The sequence below is a fragment of the Mus pahari genome, chromosome 5, assembly GCF_900095145.1.
Source record: "Mus pahari chromosome 5, PAHARI_EIJ_v1.1, whole genome shotgun sequence".
Lineage (NCBI taxonomy): Eukaryota > Metazoa > Chordata > Mammalia > Rodentia > Muridae > Mus > Mus pahari.
In genome coordinates, this window is record NC_034594.1 from 154,918,356 (window position 1) to 154,929,920 (window position 11,565).

General features: G+C 47.9%; 1 protein-coding gene across 2 annotated transcripts in view; it reads left to right on the forward strand.

Annotated features, from left to right (window-relative positions):
- The first annotated feature begins 1,996 nt into the window (after window positions 1-1,996).
- The window catches only part of Susd4 (sushi domain containing 4), a 129,569-nt gene continuing 120,000 nt past the window's right edge, over window positions 1,997-11,565 (forward strand). Inside the window, exons 1-2 of one of the 2 annotated variants that reach the window (XM_029539038.1) lie at window positions 1,997-2,204; window positions 2,809-2,991. In XM_029539038.1, coding sequence (XP_029394898.1) covers window positions 2,844-2,991 — 148 coding nt within the window. In that variant the 5' untranslated portion in view covers window positions 1,997-2,204; window positions 2,809-2,843. The remainder of the gene's footprint in view (window positions 2,205-2,808; window positions 2,992-11,565) is intronic. The other variant, XM_021198057.2, reaches the window with a different exon arrangement.

Sequence of the window (11,565 nt, forward strand, 5' to 3'; positions counted from 1 at the left end):
CTGCCTTGGCTTTCCTTAATGGTAGACTATAACTTGTCAGCCAAGTAAAAATCTTTCTCTCCCCAAATTGTTCTTGGTCAATGTTTTAGCACAATAACAGAAAAAACAAACCCAAAGTAGAGCAGTCCCACCCAAGGAAGGCATTTCTGAGTGCAACTGGCAACTACAGCAGGTTTCCTCGGGTACTGAATGAGGCTACATGACCTTGTTCACAAATAATTTAATTTTTGTGGTACTAGGGGTGGAGCCCTGAGCCTCACACAAGAGTTAGGCAAGTGGCCTACTGCTGAGATGTAGTTCCAGCTGGATACCACTGTGTCAGAAAGGAGACTTAAGCACAGATCCCACACTTGGGACAGATGAACTTGGATGTTCCTGTTGGCCCTGGTATTCTGTGTAAGCCGATTGTTGCAGCTAAAGGGCAGATTTCAGATACGTTGGTCGCATGGTCAACAAATAGTTTTATGCCCTGTGGATCTGACAGTTATTTTTAAACCGGTAGATATTTTACTGAGAATAAACTAGAATAAATATTCAATTTGCAGCGAACAATCTTAGGACCTTGGAAACAGAAAAATGCCCAAGTAATGCTTTGGGGCCTCAAAGTACACGCTTTAGCAGGAATGCATTTGTGATAACCAAAACTGTTAAACTTACTCCGTGCAAAGCTGACATCTCAATTTTACAAATCGAAAAAAAAAAAAAAACCAACAACATTGAACTAGATTTATCTACTAAAAGCTAATTTCTCCTACAAGAATTTGTTAAAATTACTCGCAGTAAGAGCACACACGGTAAAAGCTGTAATTTCCAAACTACCTTCAGTATGTGAGATTTTGGGAAAGTCGATAAAAGGACGAGATGATTTGGTGGCTGTATCAGAAACATGGTTTTTCATATCCACAAATTGCTACAGAATAATGGAGATCCAGTGGTTCAAAAATACTGCCTGCCGGCCCTACCTCATTAAGGCACACCCCTTAATCACCAAGGCTGGACTGAGTACCCATGGAGCCCGGCCCAGACCTCTGAGGGAGGCCTAGCTTGCTGGGGAACAGCAAAGGTTGGGAGAGCAGAGCTAGCAGCAGGCTGAACTTAAGACACCTGGAAGGGACTGCTGAGGGGGGGGAGACTTTCTTTCCTGGGGACCCCTGATCCTTTCAGGTTCTTATCCACAGGAAATAAGCCTCCCCTTCTGGTGATACCCAGCTTTCCCGCATTGGCACCCATCATCTCACTGTCCGGTCACTTGTCTCCCTGGGGGAGAGCCTCTCAAGAGAAAGCTCCAAGAGATGGTTGCATCTATCTCCAAGAGGGGAAATGCCGACAGTGCAAGGGACTGGCTACAGAGACCCAGCCTCCTCCGCCTGTCCTCTGGGCTCTAGGGGAAGCTCAGACCGCGTGGAGATGCTCGGGGTCACCAAGAACTTGAGGTTTTAGCAGCAAGGGTTGTGCTTACACTGCCCTATTCAAGTTAACCCTGTCATCGGTGATGGTTCTGGGTGGGATCATCTTGTCCACCTCCACCTTCGAGGTCACAGCCTCTGGTGGCACGCACGGGGCTAAGGGTTCCAGAGGCCACTGGTGAAGGATCGCGGTGCAGACCTGCGGTGTGTGCGTGTGCGTGTGCCTGGGTATGTGTGCGTGCATACGCGTATGCGCGTGTGTGAATGCGTGTGCCTGTGTGCCGCCGCCTGGCGACTCGTGCCCGACAGGTGCAGGCGCGCCGGCTTCCCATTGGCCACGGCGTCCTCCTCCGCCCACGCCATCCCCTTACCCCTGCTACCGGCGCTGGCTGGGACCCGCCGAGGCGCGTGCAGGCCCGCGCGCCCCTGCCCATCCCGCGCGCGCCCGGGCCTCGTCCCTTCCTCCCCCTCTCCGCGCCGCCGCCGCGCGCTCCCGAGCTCAGGTAGCGGGCGCGCGGGTGCCTTCCCGGGGGCGCGCAGCCCGGCAGCCGTGGCCCTCGTCACCCCCGCCCCCGGCCACTCGGGGGAGCCCGGGGAGGGAGCGCGCGGCGGGACGGGCGGGGGCGGTGTAGCCCGGCAGCCGCCGAGGCTTCCGTCTCGCTTGCTCTCTCGCTCGCTCGCTCCTCTGTCTTGCTCGCTCGCGCAGCGGCGGCAGCAGAGGTCGCGCACAGATGCGGGTTAGACTGGCGGGGGGAGGAGGCGGAGGAGGGAAGGAAGCTGCATGCATGAGACCCACAGGTAAGAGCCGGAGCCCGGAAGGGGCTTGCCTGCCCCGGGGAGGCGTGCACAGGCCGGGCTGGGCGAGTTGGCTCCTGGCTCAGCTCCCCTAAGGGAGGAATTTTTAAAATAAAAATAACAGCTCAGATTTCATAAGGGACTAGGGCAATAGGAGCCTCCCAATCCTTGGAAAAGCAGAGAAGTATCCAGGGGCAGCAGGGGACACATTGTGAGATTCCTCAGAGTGAAATGTACAGGCCCGGGGAAAAGTGTTTTCTCAGCCGCTTGATGCTAGAAGGCTTTAGACTTTCCTGTCATGATCAGAACCGCTGGATCCCGGGGACCAGCACAGAGCCAGTGTGCACTAACCCCTGTCCTCTCTCCCCTCCTCCATCCCTCCCGCACGCGCAGTATCCCATGGTGGCTGCTACTCTCTGGACCCTGCATGGGGGGTGGCAGGGAGGATCTCGCTGTGGGAAAGGGGGCGGGGGCTGCGCAGGGGCAAACAGGGATGGGATGGAGCCCGCAAAGCCCAGGCACCGGGTCCCGAGGGTGGAGGAGGGAGAGCTTGGCCCCAGAGCCCGGGCAACCCCGGGGTATTGTCGTGTTCCGCTCCTGGTTGCAGACTCTCGCAAGCTGGATGCCCTCTGTGGATGAAAGATGTATCATGGAATGAACCCGAGCAATGGAGATGGGTTTCTAGAGCAGCAGCTGCAGCAGCAGCAGCCTCAGTCTCCCCAGAGACTCTTGGCGGTGATCCTGTGGTTTCAACTGGCGCTGTGCTTTGGCCCTGCACAGCTCACGGGTGGTGAGTGACCCCGCTGTGATGGGGGGAGCTTTGGATGGCCCAGCAGGGAGGGGAGACTGTGCTGACTGGACAGCACTGTGCCTCCTGCATACGTGCGGACTTTAGGGGTGCCTGAAAAATAGAGTCCCTGTGTCCCAGCCTTTTGCAAAACCCCTGGAGTTCACAGAAAATTGTGTGGAACCGGTGTAGGCTCGCACACCCACCGGCAGCCCAACTGGGCTTTTCTGAAGGAAGGATGAGAAGCCTGGCGCATTTTCCCATTTTGGCCCAGAGGAAAAAGAGGATTAAAGGAGTGGGGGGGGGGAGCCTTGTATTTGTGGCCCTTCAACCCTTGATCTTTGCCCTTCGCACACAGGTCAGGTTTGGGCTTCTGGGTTTGAGCTACTTTAGAATAAACCGCCTTGAAGAATGTGAAGGGTCTGAAAACATGGTCAGACCAGTTGAAGGACAGGTTTATTTGAAAGTTAACTTTCTCTTTCTTGGAGGTGGTGTGCTGAGGCATGTCGGTGGCTGTTGGGGGAGGGGAAGGGCTGCAGAGTTTCCTTCAGGTACGCTTCTGGAAGACTGCTTAGGGAGGTCTGATTTACAGCGGGGGATTAAGTCAAGGACTCTTCTATGAAGTGAGAGTTCTGAAATCAAATTGATAGCCCCAGTCCCTGTAAGGCGGCTAATCTATAACATACCTGATTCCAAGAGAGAGGGCTCTCTTTTGGTTGTGATCGAGGAAGACCAATGGAATTCCTGTCTGAATTTCTCCCCCCTCCCCTGCTTAAGTTTCTCCCTTTCTCCCTTGTACACCACTGTCCATCATTCCTGCCTGTTCCAGAGCCTCCTTGAGACATCGCTGATGTGGACATGTGAAGGACAGGTTTGCGTTCTCCTAGCCGAAATACAGAGGATGCCTAAGTAGATTTCATTCGACGAAACACAAGTATTGCTTGGCATAGATGAACCATTTCCATGTTGGAAAATATTGCTGTTTCAGAGACTTTGAAGGTGAAGATGGGGCAAATAAAGTGAGCAAACATTTAGCAAAACGGAGGGAGGAGAATGATAACGTAGGCCTTAGCACAGCGCAGTCGGTAATTCAGGTGGTCCACTTGACAGTCATTCGATGCCAAGGGCGTGAAAGTGTTTATAGCAGCGTGCAGAGTCAGAGTCACAGAGGAAACTGACTTCTGCTTTGGATGGAGAGGGTGGGTGGGTGATTTTTACTTTTTTTTTTTTTCCCAAGGAGTAACTTTTTGTGCTGTTATTTTAATTTTTTTACTAGAAGCATCTCAAAGGCAGATGTATTCTTCACAGAGGACAAGGTCAAGTGTGGGTCCAGACAACGTCTTTGTGGCTCACCAGGACTCTCCTCTGTCTGGATACTAACTACCTCATGAGGATTTGGGAGTCAGTACGCAAGCAACCACTGCCTTTTCCTCTTCACTGGCCTTTCAGTTCTGGCTCCCAGTCCTTCTAACCAGGTCCACACACTTTTCTGTCTCCTGGCACAGGTCTCTCATGTAGATGACAGATGAGCTAATCGAAGTCCATCTCCCCGAGACTCTGCCATTGTTATAGGATGTGTGAGGTCTGCGCATGGGCCTGATTTAAGCGCCCCGCTCTTGGTTTTATCCATTACTGTTTTCTGGGCTTTCTCAGCTTTAGTTTCCCAAGATCCTCTGGATTCACCAGTCACCTTTGCAGTTCCCATAGTTTGTACAGTGGTGTCTTTTTCCTCTTCCCAGAGCCTTGAAAACAGGAAGTACGGGTTCCCTGTCACCCTCCAGTGTCCAAACCCTTTCCTTTTAGGGACTATTTATCTGCTGCAGAATGGCTGGCCACCAGCCTGATGTCACCTTCAGCAATTATGCAGAGGAATACTTATCATTCCAGGATTCCCACATGAATCCACAGTTTGGGTGAGAAAGTACAGTGGCGGGACATCCTAAAGCATTGACCAAACAGGCTTACTTTCTTAGAAATCTATGGAGTGTCCAGGCTGACAGTAAAGGCTATTTACTTTTACCCCATACCTTTATTAAATTTTAAATTTTTCATGCGTATGCAAAAAACCCTGGGATCTTGTTAAAAGATAGATCCTGATTCCATTAGCTTTGGGTGGTCCCAGAGAGCCTGCATTTCTATGGTCTCTATCAGTTTTTATTTATGTACATGTGTGAGTATCTACCATGCTTGTGCCAGTCCCCTAGGAGACCAGAAGAGAGCACAGGATTCCCTGAAGCTTGAGATCCTGTCAGTCATGTGCTGCACACTATGGGCGCTGGGATCCCAACTCAGGGCCTCTAGAAGATTGCAGGTACTTAGGAGACATCTCTTCAGCCCCACAGGTCTATATTCAGTAATCTCCTGGGCGAAGCCTTTGCTGCTGGTACAAAGACCACAGTTTGATTAGCAACGCTTCAGTCTAACATATTCCATAGAATAAGTTGCTTCTACCTCCAGCCTTCCTGACCTCCTTCTCAATTACCAGATGCAAATGGCCTGCTAAGGAGCAGAAGTCTCACCGGTGTCTAATCTGTAGGTGAAACACAGCTGAAATCAGCCCTCAGAGAGCGCTTTCCTTTTTTAACCCACAAAAGGTGCATACTTAATAGAGCCTGATCTGAAATGTGGATTTTCATTTTTGATTGCTTTCAGAGGAAAAAGAACACCACAATAGTGGGGTATAATCGTCAGAGCTAGGAGAGTGGGGTGGGAATCGTGTGCCAAATATAAGTATTACAGAAAAAAAAGCCTAAACCAGAAAGGGAGAAATTGAGAAAATGACCAGACAAAAGAGGAAAGAGAAAAGAACTCCATCAAAACCGAAATGCTTTGTCCTGGGAAGCTAGAGATCCAATTCAACTCTTTGAGCCCTAGGAGAGCTTTTATAAGCCTGACTTAGCTTGTGGAGACTCTGGGTGGGTCTCCCTGGGCTGTCTATTGTCAGCTGGGTAGAAGGGTCCTCATTTGGACCCTTCTGGAAAGGATTATCCTGAGCAGACTCCTACCAGGCTTATGGGGGATACAGGGCCCTGCTGTGCCCATAATTCTTGGGGACTGTGTCTTCAGTCGCTTTTCTTCTTTTGCCTCAGTCTGCTTTCCTAGAAGCCTCCTGGCTTTTGAGAAATGACTAGAGCAATCCACCTGGATGTTCAGGAAGAGGACCTAGACTTTACCCTAGAAGTTACTTCTCAGAGATGAACGCCTTCTGTTGTTGGAAACTCAGGGTGGGCTCTGATACTTGATGACTTTGAGGTTTTAGTGTGTGTGTGTGTGTGTGTGTGTGTGTATCTCAGCTTCCTTATCTATAAAATAAGGAGGATTTTATAAATCTTAGGGAGTTTGTATCAGGGACGGAAATGCCATAGACACTTGGTAATTACTTACGTTGTTCTTTTAAACTAATTCTCCCAATGAACAATTTGAAAGTGTAGGCTAAGTGTCATCGTCTCTGGTCTCTCTGATCAGTAAACTCGTCCCCTCCCCCAGGCTCCCACTGCAGCTTGTTGTCATACATGGTTAGCCCATTGAGGACAAGGATCTTGGCCGATACATTTTTATGTTTTAGGCGCCAGTGCAGCATCTGAGCCAAATGCTCAGTGTTAGTGTTGGCTAAGAACAAGAAAAAGATACCCCAATTCCTGCCTCACCACCTAGAAAACAATCACTGTGGGTGGGCCAATCATGAAGGTCGAGGCCACATCTGGCTGGAGGTGATCTGGGGAGGCTGGAGGAGAGGTCAGGAGGGGCTTTAGTGACAGGGAGACACTTAGGGTGGGAGTGGGTGGCAGAGATATCTTGTACAGAGATGTGGAGATGGTTACATGATCGAACTCACCAAAGAGCAGAGGATTGTCTGAAGAGTGCAGAATACATGACTGCAGCGACTCGACAGACAGGTAGCTTGGAGTCTTTTCCTAAGGGTCTTGGGAAGGTGGTGGCACCCAGCTAAGAGTCTAGAGCAGGAATGTAATGGTGGGCAGGTTGTACCTCCCACTTCCTGCTTTCAAGTCAGTCCATCTGAATTACAGTTCTTTCTGAACCTGGTCAACAGAGTCCCGACTCTCCCAGCATCAGCACCTAGTTTCTCAGCTGGAAACTCAGATTATTGACAGGGTGAAATCTGAAAGATCTGGGGGTTCAGAAGGATTCCCAGTAACAAGTAGTGAGTCTCACATGTCACAACCCAAAAGAGAAGAGGCAAGTCAGGGAGACAGGGTTCCTTTTCTCCCCGAGAGTAATGGTGAATGTAGACAAGTGTCTTGTTGACCTAGTAGGTACCAATTAGAAATGAAGAAGAGCAGCTGTGCTATTCTATTCTTGGTGTCTGAGATATATTCTTCAGTGCTTCCAGAAGACCTTCAAGGGAGAACACAGGCTCCGAGTTCTTTACAGGATGAACAGAGTTCAAGTTCAGCCTCTGCCCTTACATGGCTGCATGGCTATGGGCAGGTCATGTAACTTCTGTTTGACTCCATTTTTTCCATATCACGGATACTATTAGAGAAGTTTGTTACATGGATCTCTATTACAGAAGACCTGAAAATAATAAGCGGAAAAGTCGAGAACAAGCAATAACAAGTGAGTGCCATTTTGAATAGCACAAGGAGGTCTTTCACCAACCTGCCCAGTTCCTTCTGCATGGAATATAAATTATCCTTTTGTCGAGTATACAGTAGGATATTGTAAGATAATATCCAGAAGATGTGCTTATTATAAAAGTTCTGTTTTACTGTTTGGTATTGTTCATTCCTAACATACAGATTTAACTTTATCATTCATATATATGTATATATGTATATATATATATGTGTATATATGTGCATATATATTTATACATATGATAAAATAAAGTATGTGGAATTTGCTACTGTCTATGGCTTTAAGCATCCAGTGGGAGTGTTGGAATATATATTCACAGTAAGGGGGACTTTTAGGAATGGCTGGCTTCCAAGCTCTTAGCTGCCTTCCCCATCTCCCCGTTCTGTGGTCTGGCTCCATTGCAGGCCCTGGCTCCATTGCAGACCCTGGAAATGCACAGGTGAGGGCATTCAGGTTTTATTTGCACATACAAACAAACCTTCTCAAGGGTTTAACTGCAAACGACTTTCACAAACATTTCTTAATATCGATTTTTAGTTCAGCTTAAAAGTTGGTGTTATTTCTTGATACCAGTGAGAAAAGTGACTTTTTCAGGTTGCTTCTCTTTATCCTTGCCTGGTTTTGGAAGCTCATTCAGTGTTTGATAATTAAAGTAACCACACAGGGTTAGAGTATGTCTAAATAGGTCACCAGGATCATTGCTTCCTAACTGAAGGCAAGAAAGGGCCAAATGAATAGGCTTTTTAGCTTATTTACAAACACAGCCACCTCTCACCCAGGCACACAGCAACATTCATGGCAGATACATAAGATGTATAGACTCGTGTATCTGTTCAAAGACTTAGCCACTTGTTGGTCCAATCTCACAGGAACTGGTGAGCTATCACTAACTGTGGATGCTTGAGAAAAGATGGGATGAAAGTTAAATGGACCACATTTTTGAGTGATTGGTAAACGTTTCCAAACTGTCAGTAGTATGTCTAGTGTGCCAGTACCTATTCCTATGCCTTAAAGATGCTACCTCATTTAATCCCGCACAGTGGACATGCGTGGCACATACCATTATTTATCCTTACATAATTGAAGAACCCGAGGGATGATATCATTAGACTGCTTGTCATTTTCATTACAGTCTTTCTTTTAGTATGCCAGAAGATGAGGACTCCAATCTCCAATACATCCACCCCAGCCCTATTTTATATAGGTAACTAAAAAAAAATGTCCCTTTACAATGAAATTATCAAGTTGTTTGAGTTAGCCCTTCCTACCATGACATAAGGGAACTCTGGCATTGTGATCAGGAAGGGCCATAAACATGCTGGTGAATCCACAGAAAATGCCACAATCCAGGATGAGGTGGAGACTAAGATGCCTGAACCTTGGACCCTGTGTACATAATGGAAGAAACCCAGAAGCCCAAGAACCCTGGATTCGAAAGGGATGTTTCTTGACTCTCATCTGTTCTGAGCAAGAGATGCCTGGACCCTGGCACCCCTGCCAGTGATGTGCATGGTCACCATCTTCTTCTAAAGGTTGTGACAGCCTTCTTTGCATTTACTGTGCACTCTGGACCAGTGTTAATGATCCTTAGCTAACATGTCCTTAGAGAGTTAAAAGCGACACAGACAGTTTTTGTATATCTCACCCCCTGTAATTTCCGAATGCACCAGGAGGAGATTTTGACCATCTCTCCCATCTTTTATATCTTTATTAAGAGACATCTTTAGTGAGATTGCACTCATAGAGTCTTCAGATGGTCACATAAAGCCAGATTAGGAGGCAAGGGACAGACGCTCACACCTGCCATCTGAACACTGAGGAGGAGAGAGACAGAGATAGTGGCAACTGGGACTTTTGAGCCTCGGAGAGCATTTCTGCCCCCAAATGCTAAATCTGGAGAAGGAGGATGTGATGGTTGATGCTGTCCAAAAGTCACCGTGCTTGTTCTCTGGTCCAGGAAGATGTGTTGGGTAGATGGACTTGGGGCTGAGTTTGAGGAGGGATTTAGCCCACTTTCCCTTTATCTTTATAAAAACCACGTCTGAACTGCTCTGAGAGACATTACCCACTCGAGAAGAAAAACAAATAGAAATAATTAAGTGAGTTGCTCACCAGTTGGAATTGAGAGTACATTTTTGAAATGGCTTCTTAATTGGGAGTATTGTAATTGCTTTATTAATCTTAAACAAGGTAAATTGGGAACATCAGAGAAGTCAAATGAAAGCAAATTCTTAACATTATTTAGAAGTGGTATTAAATCTGGGAGCACAGCAGTGAATGAGCCTCCACATACTTGGCGTGAAGATGAGAGGGGTTCCTGCGGCCCTCACGGGCCAGGCATTTTGTGACCCTGCCTGTGTATATGAACGTGTCTCCAGGAATGGACTTGGAGGCTAAGAAGTAGTAAACTTGGTCAGTGGTCATTTCATCATTGTCCCAGTAAATTGAGCTTTTCAGAGGAGGATTAGGAAGGGCGAGGGTCTTTGGGAGGGAAGGCTGTGCTTGGTCATCTCTTGCTTCTTCTTCTTCTTCTTCTTCTTCTTCTTCTTCTTCTTCTTCTTCTTCTTCTTCTTCTTCTTCAAGACAGGGTTTCTCTGTATAGTCCTGGCTGTCCTGGAACTCACTTTGTAGACCAGGCTGGCCTCGAACTCAGAAATCTGCCTGCCTCTGCCTCCCAAGTGCTGGGATTAAAGGCGTGCGCCACCACACCCGGCCCTGTCTAGAACTATTGCTCCAGGGGGTCTGATAGATGTGGTTCACGTACATATCTGTAAGCAAAACACTCATACACATGAAAGTAAAATAAATAAACCTTTAATATTGTGGTAGAGAAATATAGAGGAAGATGCCTAACCAATGCCTAGTCCCTGTATGCACACTTACAGGTGTGTGCACTTGTATACAACACACACACACACACACACACACACACACACACGCATGCACCCACGCACAAAAGGTTTTGGGGGATAGTAGAAGGCTCCTGCAAAATTAGATTGTAGTATAACAGCGTGTACTCAGTAGCTTATGGGGGCTCCCCCATCAATTCAATTGTATTGAATTACATTTAAAATGGGCAAACAATCTCTAAGAAACTTCTAGTTTATCTGGTGAAGGTGAATTCAGTTATGAATTATTTTGTGGCCTTTAAAAAGTCTTGTCCAGATTCCACCCATCTCCCCGTTTGCTTTGAGTTAGAAGCGGAGAGCAGGGCTCCCACCCTCACCCCAGTCTTATTGATACCGTTACCTTGCAGATGAAAGGTACCTACTTACTTTTGCTGTTGACTTGGTGAATATATTATGGATTCTGGGGGCAAGTGCCGGGGAGACAGACTGCTTTACGGGGCGTAACCAGTTTGTGTTGCAGCTGTTAACCACTTGGCTAAGGATGGATAGTAACCTACTTGCTGCCTTGACTTTTATTACCTGTGAATAGGAGGTCCTTCCCAAGGTGCTGTGAACATCAACTGCATGTGTGTGTGTGTGTGTGTGTGTGTGTGTGTGTGTGTGTGTGTGTGGCAGGGTGAGGGATGAGGAGGTGGGGGGTGGGGGTGACATAACTCCCTGAGGTGCCAGCATCATTGAGAACAAACAGAAGATGCACAACTGCTACATTTTCTGTGCAGGGCAGGAGCCAGACTGAGAGCCTCCTTTGCCTGGAAGGGATAGGAGATGAGAAGTCCATGTCCTGCAGCACAGGTCAGGGAAGATGACCCATGTGGTAGTCACTGCATAGCTCCTGGTTCTTGGTCTCAGTGGTTCTATGGAACTAACTACCACGATCTGGTATAGTAAGTTCTTAGTGGAAATTTTTCTCTGAGATTCTGGAAGGGGAAGGGGTGAGGGAGGGGGCGGAGGCTCAAAGGCTTTGAAGCCAATTCTTTTTTTTTTTTTTTTTTTTTGGTTTTTCGAGGCAGGGTTTCTCTGTATAGCCCTGGCTGTCCTGGAACTCACTCTGTAGACCAGGCTGGCCTCG